The following is a 17651-nucleotide window of genomic DNA, read 5'->3' on the forward strand; positions in this document are numbered from 1 at the left end:
GATTGTGATGACGCTTTACAAACAGGAGCGGGATGTGTTGAATGTCTGGATGAGACAAACATGATATTAAAGTATTTTTTAAATACTACGTAATCTTAACTGCTTTGTTTTAGCTATTTTTTTTTTCTTTCTTTTTTTTACAAAGTGACCCGACTACAAATTCAAAACCTAAAATGTTCTAAATGTGTTGAAATCTTCTTATAGATGCATCAACATTCATATCCTAGCATTGTTTGTATATATTCTTTTCATTAGTAAAAGGACTTTGTTTGAGTGACATAATATATTTTATGTTTTAAAATTCTGAAAAGATTTTTCAGAAAATTCAAAACCGTTCAAAATGGAATATACACATTCTTTAATAGTCAATACTTATTTAAACATTTTATTTTGTAATAGTGATTCCAAAATTGTACACATAGACATAGAGACCATTTCATGATTATAAAATAGCACAGGTACACAGAGCAAAGTTCAAAATGAGCAATTAACTAAGACTTGTAACTTTTTGTATGTTTTTAAAACTGAAGAATCAAGTCTGAATAATTTCTGTGACTTTAACGAGGTACAAAGCCATTTTAAAGTCAAGGTGCATTTGTGCAGTCCAATGAGGTAGCTGAAGACTAACTGCTCTAAATATAAATCAGCTCCCTGTTATTTAGGGTCTTTAGTCAAGTTCATATAGCTGACATTAAAACAGCCTATTGGAATGCTTTATTTGTTTGTGAATAATGAGTAACGTGACATTAAGCCCTTATTGAAGAATTGTATTAATAATGTAAAATCTTGTCTTGAAACCTGGATGCAAAATGAATCCGGATGGAAGATTGTACTCATTTCCCTCACAGGTCGCTCCTCCACTCGGGGTCCAGATGCTGCTGAACAGCGCTCTCTGCAGTCTCCACTGGAAGAAAGCAAAATGGACAATTTTAACATCTACATTACATTACATTTCATTTAGCTGACGCTTTTATCCAAAGCGACTTACAATAAGTGCATTAAACCATGAGTCCAAACTCAGAACAACAAGAATCAAGCAAGTACAATTTCTCCAATAACGTTAAACTACAGAGTACTATCCGTAAGTGCCATTTAAGTGCTATTAAAGTGCTAAACAACAAAGTGCTATCGGTAAGGGACATTTAAGTGCTACTAGAGTGCTACTACGGCTCTACCTTCCCTATTCAAGGTATAGTCGAAAAAAGATGTGTTTTTAGTTTGCGACGGAAGATGTAGAGACTATTGGAAAATGTTAATTTTGAGGGGTGATGCCAATGACAACAAAGACGTTTCGGTCACCGTGGATATCAAAGTTGATGGAGAGGGCAGCGAGTCTCTCCACCACGTCCAAATCTTCCTCTAGCTGCTCATAACCGTCGTAGCCGCCTTCATCTCGACAGTACTGGATGAATCTGCAGACGAGCATGGAGGAGAATAATGTATTGAAATTTAAAATGAAATGTTAAATGTGTGCTGACGGCAGAAATCAGAAGCGGTCATGTGGCACACACCGGGCCCAGGTAGGATCTGTGTTCAGCACTCTGGGGTTCCCCACCACGATAAGCAGAGCTTTAGCTCGAGTCACAGCCACGTTGAATCTCTGGAAAAGAAGAGTGTGTGTCAGAATCACATTTTGTGCGTGCATACACGTGTGTGCGTGTTTTTTTACTCTGGATACCTTCTCATTCTTGACGAAGCCGAGGTTGAACTGTTTGTCTATCTCCACGTAGTTGGGGCTGCTCCGAACTGTGGACACCATGATCACTCTCCTCTCCTGACCTTGGAACTCCTCCACCGAACCAACCTGACACACGTGTGTAAACACACTTAAGACACTTCCTGCGCTTTGTGTTTACATTACTGAAGTGTGAAATATTTTGTTACCTTTAGGCCGTCCATGTTCTTAAATTTAAAGTTTTTCTCCACTTCTTTCAGAGCCTTGCGGATTTTCTGCACCTATGTGACACAGGGGGGAAATGACGTTGTTCCACTTCCACCTGTTTTCATTTGGACTCAAAGTAATCTGCAACACCAATAAGATGCATTGTTGTACTGTGTGTGTCGAATCATTTCAGACCTGTTTCCTGTAGGGAGCGATGATGCCTATGTCTCTGGGGGAGAGGGTAGCCAGGCCCTTCTTGCCATCTGTCTGCAGCAGTTTCCTCACATAGTCCATGAGCACCTCCACCTCTGCTACGTTGAAGAAGGAAGGACTGCTGGCCTCACGCTCGTCAATACCGGTCACACCTCGGAAGATCACTGGGAAGTCCTGAGAGAAGGTGAGATATAAGTTATACTACAAAGAAGAACATGTTTAGAGAGAACTTCTTTTGAATACTGAGCTGCCAAATCAGTTTGCCTCTACTGTCAATAACAATTATCAATGATGAAATGAATCTGAATTCTCTGTCATTCACAATGAACACAATTCATTTTAATTGTATTTTTTTTAATTAGGATATTCTGTAAAACCATTAAATTAAATATGATTTTAAATGTATTTTCCTTCCATGACAATCTCGATAAATTCAATTGTTTAGTCTTAAAAGAAATAAAATCCAAGTTTCTTAGAACCCAATTTGTCATCTTGAAATACTTGTTTTTTCTAACTGACCGTTAACATACTTAAAATTCTATTTACTTTACAAATACAATATACAGATAGAAATCTGCAAATCCTCACATTGGAGATGCTGAAGAAAATGACATGATCAATAGCTGGTCATTAATTTTCTGTCAGTCAACTAATCGATTAAGAAACTAATTGTTTCAGAATGAGAATGAAATGGTTTCTTTACATATTGAATAACAAAGATATCAAGTCATGAGGTTCAGTCATATTGGTGGTCATTTTTAAATCTTTGATTTCTAAATGTCCGTTTCTGGGTTTTTCTGTTTGGTCTGTATAGTATGAGTGTGCTAAAATAAAAGAAGAAGCACTACCATCTTCTTGAGGTATTCCCATCTGCAGTAGGAGTTGCGCAACATTTCATCTGCGCAACACTGCAGCTCTTCATCATAGAAGAGCTCGTTGGGAACCTTCAGAATGGCCGGATGGGACCTGAACAGGACCAACAAAATCATATCAGACTCACGCACTTTCTGTCAACGAGTGCCGATGACGATCTCTAGTACCCAACCTGTAGTTGCGAAGCAGTTTGGTGACGAAGCGACTGTTGAACACGCCCTCGTCCTTCCGGTACAGAGAGAAATCCTTCATCAGGCGCTCCAAGAGGGACACTCCTGCAGATAGAAGAGTCTTTAACTCCAGAAATACACACAAGTAGAGCAAGTCAACGTTATTAAGAGTGAGGCTGTGTGTTGGCTAAACAGTGTTGCAGAACTACTATGTATCCTCATTTATTCAAACTACAGGGTTATTAACAACAGTGTGAGTGTTCTGCACGTAATTACCCATGCTGTATTTCAGTGTAAAAGGGGATCTGAGAATGGGTCCGAGCTGCTTGGGGTCTCCGGCCAGAACCACCTGACCAGATTCTGCATCGAGCAGCCCTTTTGTTTTGTAGGAAAGGTACAAAACCAGTACAATCAACAATGGTGGAAATGATGCCGAAACACAATTGGTCACAACAGGTAAACAAAAGAGGTGTTCTATTAATTGTATTTCTATACATTTTTTACATTAATTTAAGTGACTTAAAGTAGTTGGCAAACCTATACATGAAAACATCAAAAATGAAAGAGGGAGTACTGACTTGGATTACATATTTACACCAAATAATCACAAGATTAACATTATAGGAATGCATGCATTCAAGTTTTCAGAGTTTTAATGACAACCATTTACTGATATCAATCCAAAACCAACTAGTGTAAGAACATTTAACAATGGTCTATGATTTCAGCTTATGCAGAAAGGGTTTCCTTGACTTTAGGAGCATTAGGATGTGAAAAGAAAAGGGATGTTGCCTTAAAGTTATAACATGTTGTATCCAATCAATTTATTGAGCAGCCCTTTGCAGAAATAACAGAAATCCATCAACACATTAAGCTAGTTTAATAGTTACAGAAAACATGTGTACCTGCCAATGGGACTAAACATTCAGTCTCCACAGCGTGTCCCGCCTCGTCCACAAACACGTGAGTGAAGTGACCAACAGGAATGTCTCCTGTGACCAGCCTGCAGAGAGCAGAGGGAACATATATGGTAGAAAACCCCCACAGAAGTTTATCTGTGGACTTGACTGTTAGTATTTTTGATGACAGAGAACATGAACAGAACGTAAATACTGCAGTATGCAAAAGTGAAATGCAATCTTTTTTATGGTGTCATGCAGGTCAGTCATTCACTACCTTCCAGCGGTTATCAGGGTGGTGACCATGATCCTATACTCCATCAGCTTCTCTTTAACAGGAAAAACGTAACACTCCCCTACGAGGTTAGAGCATGCCTGTGAAGGTACCACAATGTACGTGTACACAAACCTTAATGAAAACGTTTGCAATAGTATCAAACACAGAGCAGCAAGAATGCATTATAAAGCTAAGCATCATAAAGCCATGCATCATAAAGCCCACCAGCAACTAGATTATCTAACTGGGACCAATTGAATAAGAGTGAATGAATGTAAATTACTTTCTGCATCAAAGAGATGCTTCACATCGAAAACAAGCAGCATGCATCGAATGCATTGACACTGACCTTTAGTTCATCAGGGACGTAATTTGGAGCACGACTGCTGGCGTACATGCGGAACACTTTATGATCGTCTACGTGCTCCAGAATCTTCTTGCAGAGCAGATCGGCAGCGCTGTTGGAGGGAGCGCAGGCCAGGATGTGGCAGGAGGCCTGGGTCTTCTCTATCTGCTTGATGGCCTCCACCAGAGTCACAGTTTTCCCTGAACAGACAAGATGGACCCTAAATTGTTTAATTCTACTAAAAACAAAGACGCATTATTATGCTGGTACCCGCTGTACCTGTTCCAGGTGGGCCAAACACCAGGTAAGGGGCAGGTTTGGATGAGCCAGCTACAATGTGTTGTACAGCCTGATACTGCTCTGGGTTTTTTTCCAGCTTTGAGTCAAACAGCCTATTCACAGAAAGATACAGGAACAGAGGTATGATGTTAAAGCAGAATAATAGGTAGAGAGTCAGCCATCATGTTTAGATGCACAGTGAATCATATACCGGTAGTCTTATCAGGTAACACAAAGTATTTGATTTTGGGCCAGCACTGTTAAAATAAAAGGGTTTATCTTGTAATATGACTGAGAAAGCTCCATTAGTACGTTGTTTAATGCTGTACAGAAGCATACTTTAGTATCGACTTGAAATTAGGCAGTTTTAATCACGATGTGGATATTAATCTGTCCCTCCATTTGAAGCTGTAGTTAAGGTATTGCTCTGATCCCACCGGTCTCCTGTATTGTCATTCAGGAAAAAGTCTATCATTTTGATGCTGTTTTAAACCTGCAACAGGTTTCTTTCTTGTGCATGTGGGTGATTGTATACGTGAGTGGTGGCATGGAATTTGGCTGTAATGTTTCCAGTGTGATCATATTGCAGCTCAGTCTCTCAGATTATTAATTCATATTGAGAGGAAGGGAAACTACAGATACCTGTGCTGTCAAATAGCCAGCCACACATTGCACCAGGATATACAGTCTACATGCTAGCATGCCTCACCTGAGTTGAGGAAGCTCAGTTTGCTGGGAGGAGTCTGCAGGTGCAGCAGGGAACAACACCTGTCCCAGTCGGAATGTCGCTGCCAGCTCTGCTGCTCGGTGCTGAACGCGCACCACCAGGCGGTTGATGGTGAACTCAACATTGAACTTCATGCCATCTACAAAGCGATCCAGCAATCTGCAAACGGATTTAGACAAGATGCATATATCTTTAATATTAGCAATGTTTTTAAAATATTTAACGTTAAATAAATCATATGTTACCGTGATGTTTGTCTTACTTTGACCCAAAGCCGAGTTTGACACTGTCCAGCTGCACACTGTGGACGTAGCCGCGGTACTTCACCCCCGTTTCTCCTGCAGGATACGCCAGCAGCGAATCCCCTCGCAGCACAGACGGGCGGTTCTCAGACACCCCAGGTACCTGGCAGGTGAATAGAAACACACGTTCATTAATTTATGTCAGTAAATCCGACTAAATATGTTGCGATATATATATATATATATATATATATATATATATATTATTATTTATTTATTTTTGTCTTCTTTTTTTATCCTATATTTATTTTCCTTTATCAGAATGCATCACAACTGGAATGCATGATTACACTTTAGCTAGTATATGGCTGTGTAAAAAAGTGTTTCATTACATGGGATCATTATGATATTCCAGGAATTATATATTAAACCTTAACAACTGTCTGTTTATGTCAGAATTCCACTGACGAGCATCCCCTAAAATGTCTAAAGACAATGTAAAGTCATCACTACTGATTTCTTTACAGATATTTGCACTGTGTTCATTAAATGTACTTGTCTGTTTTATTTATTCCTCCTCTCCAGGCACTACAGATGCTATTTAGCTAGCTAAAGCTAGAGAGCGTATCTTAAACAAATCATTGAGAGGGAAATGAAGGAGAGATGATGTGAGTATTGTGAGGGAATGAGTGAGAGCATATAATAACCTCCAGAATGAGAAGTTTCTTGTTGACCACATCTCTCCGCATGACGGCGTGTTCTTTTTCACTATTGGTGATGTTGTACCGCTTGATGTCCACCTCCATCTGACGGTCCTCCAGATACAGCAGCAGTTGAAACTTCTCAGTGTAGTCCTCCCAGCTGAGGGGACTTTCCAGCAAAGCTCTTTTAAACAGACCAAATGGAAAGGAACAATGAACAATGTATGGCAGTGTATATATTATACAACCAGATGGGTTGTTTTTATGTCAGGGGGAAAATGCAGGACTGTGACCAGGTTTCACATCCATCGTGATTCAAGTCACTGCAGAATTTTCTGTGTAAACCAAGACCACAATCTTTACCTTCCCAGTGTCTAAACATAACCATAAACAGTGGTAGTCAATACAAGTGGATATTGTATTGCTAGATTGGGTATTTTGGTGGAAAACTTAACAAAAAGCATTGTCAATTAACATTTTACTGATGACATAGCATCAAACCTTTTGCAACTTGCCAGCTATGTTAATAAACAATTCATCATTATGTTAATAAGAAATTGGACGGCATTACGTGTCCCTCAAAAAGGTAATTGCTGTTGCAGGTTAGTTGTATGCAAACTTATTTTGGCTGCACTGTGATTCTATAAAACACATTAACATCCAAAACGTAACTGAATGTACCTTTTGTCGCAGTAAGTAGACTGCTTCAGTGACTGGATGAGCTGGTTAATGTATGCTGGTATTTGATACTTTTTTAGCTCAATCACATTTTGTAGCTGCATCACGGACAGCCTGGTAAGAGGAGACAGAATTGACATACATCACTAGGAGACTTACAGCATTTCATGTTTTAACATTTGCTGTATGTTTAACAGTGTGTTGAGTGAACGCTTATACCCTTCAGGTCGCTGTCCATCCACTATGGTGTAATTTCCCTGAGGCGTCCAGGCAGGGAGGGAGCGGGGTTTGTAGGGGGCTACAGGTGCCAGCTCCAGTCCTAAGGCAGTCCTACAATGAGCCTCAATGAAGCGCACAATGTGGAATGCAGCGGTGGAGGGCTGCAAGTCTGGTTTGAATTCAAAGGCCAATGTCGCTGGATAGAAACCAACCAAACTGCAGCGGAAGTTGACCTGGACTTCATATGTGTCACCTGAGAACAAGGCATAAGTGGTAATGTTTAGTATAGTCATAGTACTTTATTGTGTCCATAAATTCTCTCTCAGCGGAGCAAAAGATAGCATCATAAATTCAAATGGAAAAAGGCAGGATAACCGCAGCTCCACCTGGCTCAATCTTCACTTAGGTGCTAGAAGTACCAAAGGGTTCAAACTGATTAAAGAGATGTGCAGCGATCTCTTTTATCACCATCAACTCATATAACATGAAACTTGTTTGTGATGTTTGCATTACCTGGTTGTAAACACAAAGGGTTTGTCTTGGTCACCTTGTGCTCATCCTTCAGGATGAAGTCCCTGAGCCAGTGCAGTGGGGTGTAGTAGGTGAAATACACAGGTTCTGTTCCAGTGTTCCTCACGTTCAGGTTTACCACGCACTGTTAAAAAAAAAAAAAAAAAAACATCTCTGCAGTGGAGCTTCACATTTGTACCTCCAGCAGACGATCGTCAGAGAACGCGGCAACCATGACAGAAGTACCTCACATGAGCGATCAACACGCAAGCAAAGTTTCCCGTTCTCAAACTGATGGTCGGAGTCGATGCAGATACCTTGTTTGTCAGAGATGAACTGAGCCCTGTGGGGCAAAACAAAACGGTTACCATACATTGTATTAAAGGCAGGGGAGTCTCAGATATATAGTTTTATTGCTGCATGGCGAATAATACGGGCAGAAGAGAACATAGTGAATGCAGGGCCGGTGACAGAAGTTAATGACAGCAACATATTTGATGAGAAGCTGTTTAATTAACTTTGTGGGCTGCTGTTATTAGCCGGCTAGCCTTTCTAGCTATGAGCCTGTTGTTGTGGCCTGGACTCCAAAAAAGACACTTTGTTTGTCGATTGCAGTGTAGAAAGAAAGCAAAAGAAAATGTGTCAAATGTAAAAAATAAATAAATAAATACAAACTGTTCAAACAAAAGGATCTTTTTAATACTCTTGTTGTGACAAGCAGAGGAAAAAACACACTTGCAGAAAAAGCTTTTGGGGGCGTAATAATCAAAAGAGGACTCATTCTTTATTCCTGTTACCTGTCTATCTTCAGTCTGTTCATCAGAAGGCTCGCCAGTTTCCTCCGGACTCGAACTCCCGTCTCTGCATGATCTTCGGAGGTGTAGGCCTGTACTGTTGTGGGACTGGCTGCTCCACTCTGTACTGGTTCTAGCCGACGGCCCCTTGGTGAATGCCACTGGTCCAGAAAGAGAGTTGTGACCTGTGCAGAGGATCACTTCATGTCAATTTTGTCTTCAGATGGAACATTCCTAAAACAATATCAAGTAACTGAGTTTCCTCTGTTATGTGTCGTTAACAGTACCAGTTATAATGGTACCACGGCCTGCGTTTAAAGGAACCTAATCAGCATATACAAATAATCTATAGAAATGCATATAAGTATAAAAATCAAACTTTGTCTTCAGACATTCAAAACGAAAGTTCTGTTCCTGAGAAAGTGACATCATCCTCCTGTGACACAGATAGGGTTCATCTGGGCGTTTGAGGCCAAACCTTTGCTTAGGAATTTACAAATTGCTGTTGTCAGTTTAAAACATTAAAGCCCTGAAAACTTTCCTTCAAATTTCATATTGTTCCATAATATTAAATAACTATTAACTGAGCCACCAGAGTAATGTTTTAGAACCAAGATAAAAAATGTCAAATGAATATGTAGTTATACTGAACATTGTAGCAGTGATGTGTGGTGCAAAGTGACATCCCTGTAGCATGTGAACTACTAGTTAATTAATGTGTGCTCAGATGTGTAATACACTTTGACACGTCATTTAGAGCAATTCATCTTAAATTTGATTCAATTGGTAAATAGCAGTTCTAAATAAAGATACCTAAAAGTAATTCCTTGTTTAATCTGATTCACTGCCAGTAATTAAAAATATATTGCCATTCTCCATACTGCACTTAACAGCGTGCACTAACCAACTTCAACAATGTTGCATCAACACCTAGAATGAGCTGTGTATGATCAGGTGGTCATTGTATTGTTGATCAATACAGTGGGCCATCGGCTTTACTGGTTGATCTCGATTAAACAGCTGATGAAAGCCGAATATTTCGTACTGATTCTCCTTTAATATATAACACATATCTGAAACAGGCTAAAACATAATGCGGAAGTACAAACCGTGGAGTTGAAGCGAATTGTGTCCCCTCGTCGTTTTATTTTATTGGAGCCCTTCAGGGCGTAGAGTACTGACCCGAAGTTTGGATCTTTGGTCCCCGGATTCCTAAAATCAACATGAACACATTTAACTCCGGAAATATATTCATAACTGTCCCAACATACAAACAGGTCTGCTCTAACATCCCGATGATGGACAACTCACCTGCTCCTGAACTCTGCGTTGTAAATGTCTCTCAGTTCAAGCCTGTCTGTGATGGATGCTCGACCACTCTCCTTCAGGAACTCAAAGAACTCGATTCCAATATGGCAGCACACAGACAATTTCATTTTAACCATGATTGAAGAAGATTGATATTCAAACAAGAAACACCCCGAGTATGGATACAGTGTATCTATCGCTCATCAACCCACAGCTTTTATTTGCGTCTCAGAGGAAATACCGGAGACTGCGGATCCATTTCCATCCCTGGACAGTCCACCGGGGCGGTGTTTCTCTGTTTCTCATGTTACGGAGCTGCAATACTAAGGCGGCCAAGCTCGGATAGCTAAAACGTGCGCACCCGGACAGCCCGTCAGTCCGGAGAAACGAAACTTAAAGCTGGCCCTGTGAAACCGAAATGAGCAACACGAAACGAAAGTTGAATCAAAAGATAATATATTAAGATAATATATTACAATGATATCCTCATAATGCTGCTGCCTACCACTACTACTATTAATAATATCAATAATAAAGACAATAGAGAGGAAAAGCCAACACCTAAAGTCTTAAAATTATGAATGGAAGGTCCAAATGTTTTCATACGTACATGACTTATACAATAATTTATTATTCGCCATGGCCCCATAAGTGTTCACCTGGGGGCGTACTTGAAAGTTACAAAAGGATTATAAATAGAACATAACTATACCTTTATAAAACTAGAATCACAGTCGCACTGTGAAACCTGGAGTGAGCACAGGATGAGTTTACCATTCATCAATGATTCACTCTTTAAAACTTAAATGACACTTTGACATTGTGACATGAACATGAATGTTGATCAGCTGAGCACTAAATGAGCCTCACAATCAAACTGCGAGACCGATTGTGTAAAGTGGACACAGAGTGCAACAGTTTCACTCTTTTCCCAAGAAGTGTTTTATTTAGTCTAGTTTGCCAAAGCAACTCTATTAAAACCTTTGAGTACGTTTTAAAGGTAAAGCTCTTAAAAACATTTTTTGTAAAGATTACAACTAGTTTCTTGTGTTGGTATCAAAAGTAAGCTTATCATCTAAGTAGTCCAGGTAATTTAGATACGTTACTTCATGATAGAAAAGAGCTATGACACAATCTAACAAACACTGAGTTGTGACTGTTATTAATCACACACAATGCCCATAATTCATGACTATATTATAAGTCATTAGTAGACTTATAATCATACTTCTCTTTGGGATTTTCCCAACAATTATTTGAGTATGAGACAAATAAAAGCGGTAAATACTACAGATATGCAAATATATATTGACTCAACTACAGTATGTTGTGTACTCTTATTGTTCCAGGTAATAAAGTGTCAACGGAAAAGTAAATTTATCACACAAGGTTAATCTGAACATAATGAAAGACGAATATATATATAATAATGTTTTTAGCCCAGTTTCACATCACTCACCAATGTTTTAGGTAGATTTGTTAGATTACTTACATTTAAGTCCATCTAATAGGAAACATATCACTCTAATTGTATTTATGTACTATTAAAACATGTTTAGAATATAAATAAAATACAATTGTATAACAATGGATATGCTTTTAGACAGGCAGTGCTGTCTTGTAGCTGTCCTAAGTTAACTACACACCTAGTTCTTCCCCCTCTTGCTTCTGTCCATCCGGGGAGAAGGATCCTCCTCTGTTGCTCTCCTGAAGGTTTCTTCCCTTTTTCCCCCCGTGAAAGTTTTTTCTGTTTTCTTTGGGAGTTTTTCCTGATCCGATGTGAGGTCCTGGGACATAGGTGTCGTATATGTACAGATTGTAAAGCCCTCTGAGACAAATTTGTAATTTGTGATTTTGGGCTATATAAAATAAACTGAATTGAATAGTTCTCAGCTTCTCAACCGGTTCTTTATTCTTCCTGTTTCATGTTCAATACTGGAGCTTCAGCTGAATGTGTAAGTTCTGTTGGTCCGCCAGAGGTCCAGCTGCTGCTGAATCACTCTCCACTGTTGGGTAAAGAAAAAATAATAAAACCATTGTCAGACAAAAGAAAGAAATATAGTATGAAGTATGTGTGAGTATGCATGAATGTGCATATTACCGGAGGCTCGTGAGTGTACATTAGTCAGATCATTCTCTGCATCAGAGACTGTAATGCCACGGTAACCCCCATTTTTTAAGCAGTAGTGGATAAATCTAAAAAGAGAAGTCAGTTTATGAGGCATTAGTTAAAGTTAGATATGTATTTGTCCAACCAATCCTCCCCCACGGAAAGAGAATTAGACTGATGAGGACCTGCAGCCTTACTTGTTCCAGGTTTGGTCAGTTTTCAAGACTCTCGGGTCTCCAACCACAATCAGCAAGGATCGTGCTCGTGTCATTGCCACGTTGAACCTCTGGGAAGATAGTGTCAGTTAGTGTCCACGTATTATTGTGAATCAAACTGTGGTACTACCATTGTGGACATTAGTAGTTTCATGGAAATCAATTTTGCCTCTTTAATATAGAAATGTGTTTGCAGAAAGCTGTTTCAAATTCTAACAGGAGCATCTAATTGATTATGGCGATGGTGCACAACCATCATATATTGCTCTTGAGTTATTGTCTGTTTGTGTAATGTTTCTCACCTTCACATTGCTAACAAAGCCTATCGTGAAATGTTGCTTTGGCGCAGTCACTTTGGGATTGCTGCGCACGGTAGACACCAGATTCACATTGAACTCTTTACCCTGAAAGTTCTCCACTGTACCGACCTATGACACATATAAATGCAAGCTCTGTTAATGCAGTTCTGTCAAATATGTTTTCAACAAACATACAATCACTTTCTCTCTCCATACCAAAACGTTTTCCAAGTTTTCCTTCCTGAGATCAGTGTCCATCTGAAGGGCGTACTTGATTTTCTCCACCTGTCAGGACACAAAGATAGGACTACATTAGCAGGATTACACGAAACAGATGTGGTGTTGGTCATTACCGTGTTTGATCAAACTCAAACGTATGCGTGACACTATCTATTGTGAAAGTGAAAGATTGCATGGGTATAACTAAATACTGGGCTCCAAGATGACACCCATTCAATCAAAGTTGCTCACCAATCATATACGACAAAAGGCGATATCATGCCCATAAAATAGCTTTTCTAGATTCTGGAAAAGTTTTAGCAATATTATAAATGTATTATAACACAAAGAGAAGCAGTTATAATAATAATTGAGGTATCTTGTCACCCATTTTAAAGAGGCTTCTTTCTAATGGCAGCTTTTAGGGGAAATGTACTTTGGGCGTGAAGGGATTTTAATGCATGGCTGATTGTAATAACATACTCACTTGCTTTCTGTACATCGTAATGATGCCAATTTCTCCTGGCTCAATTTTGGTCACACCCTTTTTGTGCAGATGATCCACAAGGGCTTTTAGGTATTCTTTCAAAACTTCCACCTCTGCCATGTTGTAAATAGAAGGATTGTTGTCGTCGCGTTCATCAGTACCTGCCACTCCATGGAAGATCAGAGGGAAACCCTGAGACAAGGAGAGAAATGAGAATAGGGTTGGAGGAAGAGAGAGACTTGGTGAGTGTATGTGTATGTGTGTGTTGCGTCTGCATTACTTTCTTGGGCAGGTGTTCCCATTGGCAGTATGAACTGGATGTATCTTTATGAGCATACGGTTGAAGTTCTGCATTATAAAAGAGCTCATTGGGAATTTTCAGAATTGCAGGATGGGACCTGAGAGAGAGTGAATAGGAAAAGAAAACTATTTAAAAATGTAATCAGGGACAAGTTGACAAAGCATGGGTGAGTGAACAGAAGTATCAAAGAATGCTTTCAAAGTAACATTTCAAAACCACAAAGCAACACATGTAATCATCCTCACACCTGTAGTTCCTTAGTAATTTGGTTACAAAGCGATGATTAAACCCGTGCCCCTCATGTGACTTGTAAAGGTCGATGTCGTTCATCAGACGATCCAACATGGATACACCTGCAGAGTAAATGTTTTCAAACGTCATAAGTCTCAGGCAATAATGAACAAAATTCAGATAGCACTTAAGTGAAAGTTCAAGATCTGGTCAATGAGTAGCTTCAACTAAACCTATTATTTTCAGATTTTGCATTACATAAACACAAACCTAAGATACATTAAGCACTTAATCTATATGGTTAAAAAGAGTTCTCACCCATGCCATGTTTCTCTGCCAGTTTGGACATGATGATAGAGCCTAACTGTTTAGGGTCTCCAGCCAGGACTAATTGGCATTTCTCTGGTTTCAGTAGGCCTTCGGAAAAAAAACAGAAATATTAAGCGCACACTTATGGGTGCCTATCACACCGAGAGGAGTCACAACAGGCACGGCCGCTTCAAAAATGCCCCTTGGCAAAGCGATTTGGGCAAAACAGCTGATGAGCAGGTGGAGCGGGTTGTATTTTTTGTTTTATTTTGGAGCTTAGAAGCAACTTGACATTAAGACTGTAAAATACCAGACGATCCAATGTAAACAATGGGGGACAAAAATGATTCAATGCAGACGTCAGCCCCTTGCTGTTGTTATTCTTTTAAAGTAGGATGAGGGGGAAATACCATAGGAAAACAAAGGTTTTGCAGGCGACGCATCCCGGTGTGATCGGCCCATACAGAGTATAAAATGCGGTATGTTAAAGAAGCTTGCTTGCTCTTCACCTGCTAAAGGGATGAGACACTCGGTTTCTGCTGCTTGGCCTGCCTCATCCACACATATGTAAGTGTAATGATCTGAAGGAATCCCTCCCGTCACAAGCCTGGCGAGAGAGAGGGAGAGAAAGAAATGACAGATCTGTACCTTTCTTGCATTTCTTTAGCTTACTTAACTTCTCTCTGTGCCTCTGTTTGATATAAGTGAGAACTGATGTACTGTAGTGTAATGTAAATGTAAATGTGAAATAGTGAATGCTGTGTTCATATAAAACAGTCTAGCAAATAAGTAGATTAAGTCAGTAAAGTACTTCACATTGACTTTAAATCTGACTTTAAGTGGACTTGAAGTGGTCATTTGTATTATCGTCATTTTGAAAACATTCAATGTATAAAAATGACACACAATGCTAAAATTAAAAATCGTTGCCATTATGTTATGTTTTGCATGTTAACTAGAGCTCAGTTCGGGCTTGTGTTAGCCAGGAGGACAAAACAGGGAACACTGTGATCTGTATGTTGTTGTTAATTATATTAATGATAGCTGTTCCCAGTAAGCCACTATATTGAGCCATAATACCTGTAACTGGCACACAGCCATTAATATATGGTTAATTACACCTCTGCTTTTCCTGCTGTGAAATGTCAAAATAGGCATTGGTTGTGAAAAATCCTTAGTGGTTATTTAAAGAACGTACTGTACCTTCCGGCAGTTTGCAACGTGGTAAGCATGATCTTATACGTCATCATCTCATCTAGAGGGGGAATCTCAATTGTCTTTGCCAGGTGGTTCAGGTTGCAGTGTAACTATAGAAAACCACAAAGCACATACGCACATATAGTCCACATCCATGGCAGAATTTACTTAAAAAGTGAAAATCTGAGAGTGAAAGATATTTAATCAAGGTGATGTAGCAGAACTCTTCATAAATGTGCTGGTATTTCTTTGTGCTTCTTCATCAACAATCCTTGTTTGAGATTGTGGTATGTGTGACTTTTAGCCAAATATTTGTGGTTTCTTGAGGCTAATGATGTGGATTGTTTATTTTTGAGGAACAGAGTATACAAAAATCCAGACCTTTATATTTTGGGGAATATTCTTCACAGGCCAGCTTATGGCATACAAGCGATACACTTTGCAGTTGTCCATCTTTTCTTCCAGAAGTTTCTCACAGAGATGATCAGTTGCACTGTTTGAAGGAGCGCAAGCCAGGATGTTGCTTGAGGGCTGCGTTTTCACTATCTGCTTGATGGCTTCCACCAAAGTCGTTGTTTTGCCTAACCAATACATGTAAATATACATTATTCTATATGTACACTTATACTTGAAGCAGTACTACTTATGAATACATCAGGAGGTTTACACACACGCACACACACACACACACCTGTGCCAGGTGGACCAAAAAGCAGATATGGGGAAGGTTTAGCGGAAGCAGCTACAATGTGTCCAATGGCCTTGCGTTGCTCCGGGTTGTAGGTATGTTTACATGCACTGGGAAAACTACATTTTAGGGACAGATGGAATAAACAACACGGAACATTAATGATGTATGTCCTTGACTGTATCACGTGTTTTGGATGGTTTCTCTGGATTTTCGACCTTGAAGTAGTCTGACCTGTGTAGATGTGGCTGGTGGAAAGAAGATTGTCCCGTAGGGAAAAGCACTTCCTTCAGGTTGTTCTTGTACACCAGCTGTACTGCTCTATGCTGGCTACGCAGGGTTATACGGTTGATACTAAAGTTGAAATGGAACGTCATGCCGTCCTTGAAATCACTCTGGAACCTGCATTCAAATTCACATGTTAGTCCTCTGTGGTACTATGGACTGAACAACTTAAATCCAATTGGTAAGCATTGAGTAAGGGAAAAAAAATTATAGAATTTACACTATCACTGAAACAAGAAGCATTTATTGTGTCCTGTCTATACAGTACTGTAAATAATAGGACTACTACTTTTCTCCCCTTTCCTATGACGAAAGGCAGTGATCATTGGTGTAATCTGTATCATCCTTTTTCCAGAGTGACAGAATTAAAACCAGAGGAAAGTTTTGAACTTTTTTCAGTCAAGCATTGTTGCAGGAAAGTAGCTCAGACTAGTGCAATAGCAGTAGTGAAACAAGGTTTTCTTTAATACTGGATTTCTCTCTGCTTAATTATTGAACAGTGACACAATTTAGATTGTTTCTGGAATAGAAACAATAAAATAATCTCTGTGTCAGCATCTTCGAGGATTCAACATTAAATCCCATTCAACCCATTTTTGTTTCGACAATTGTCTTTCCTTACCTTTCACCGAAATGTAGGTAGACCCGCTTGTCATCCACAAGATAAACCCAGCCTTCGTATCTTTTCCCCAAAACAACTCCTGTCACCAGAACACTTTTCCTGGACAGAATCGATGGTGAAGGCATAGAGAAATGTGCAACCTGATGACACAAAATGTGTATGTGTAACTAAGGGTTTCAATCTGGAAAGCCATAGCAGTTGTTGTCAGTCTTTATGTCTTACTGTGTGTGCGTGTGTGTGGCACGTCACCTGCAGAAAGAAAAAGTCATTTTTTCTTTTGTGTCTGAACATGGGCCTTTCCTGGTTGAATTTCTCAATATCTGTCTTCAGCTGGAGCTCCTCCAGGTGCAGCAGCAATTGGAACCTCCGGCTGTAGTTCTCCCAGGTCAGAGGGGTTAGGGCCTCCAGGTCCCTAAATAGATTCCAATGAAATTAACAATAGTATCATTACTACAGGCCTTGACACATTTGGCTCATTATAGCATTTTCTATTGCATTTTACTTACAGATCAGTCTAGGTACATTGAATCTAAAACTATTCTTTCATTTTTCCTACAAACCAGTACTTCT

At 39.6% G+C, this 17651-nt stretch overlaps 1 protein-coding gene across 1 annotated transcript; it reads right to left on the reverse strand.

Annotated features, from left to right (window-relative positions):
- Positions 1-371: 371 nt before the first annotated feature.
- LOC117733432 (putative helicase mov-10-B.2) lies at positions 372-10396 on the reverse strand. The gene is made up of 23 exons (XM_034537072.1): positions 10122-10396; positions 9920-10022; positions 8814-8995; positions 8263-8359; positions 8020-8161; positions 7507-7759; positions 7291-7401; positions 6616-6793; positions 5929-6071; positions 5649-5825; positions 4940-5052; positions 4664-4860; positions 4315-4412; positions 4044-4141; positions 3415-3513; positions 3141-3243; positions 2944-3061; positions 2078-2269; positions 1885-1956; positions 1679-1804; positions 1512-1600; positions 1300-1412; positions 372-904 (listed from the first exon to the last, which is right to left on the reverse strand). Exons 1-23 carry the CDS (start codon positions 10253-10255, stop codon positions 843-845), a joined length of 3000 nt encoding a protein of 999 aa, XP_034392963.1. The 5' UTR covers positions 10256-10396; the 3' UTR covers positions 372-842.
- Between the last annotated feature and the right edge of the window lie 7255 nt (positions 10397-17651).

Source organism: Cyclopterus lumpus, chromosome 7 (assembly GCF_009769545.1).
Source record: "Cyclopterus lumpus isolate fCycLum1 chromosome 7, fCycLum1.pri, whole genome shotgun sequence".
In the NCBI taxonomy this organism is placed as follows: domain Eukaryota; kingdom Metazoa; phylum Chordata; class Actinopteri; order Perciformes; family Cyclopteridae; genus Cyclopterus; species Cyclopterus lumpus.

Coding starts and splice junctions, on each gene's coding strand:
- LOC117733432 (XM_034537072.1), bottom strand. CDS start 10,255: ATGGTTAAAATGAAATTGTCTGTGTGCTGCCATATTGGAATCGAGTTC. Junction 3,244..3,414: donor TACACTGAAATACAGCATGG/GTAATTACGTGC, acceptor TTCTATCTGCAG/GAGTGTCCCTCTTGGAGCGC. Junction 1,601..1,678: donor GCTTCGTCAAGAATGAGAAG/GTATCCAGAGTA, acceptor CTTCTTTTCCAG/AGATTCAACGTGGCTGTGAC.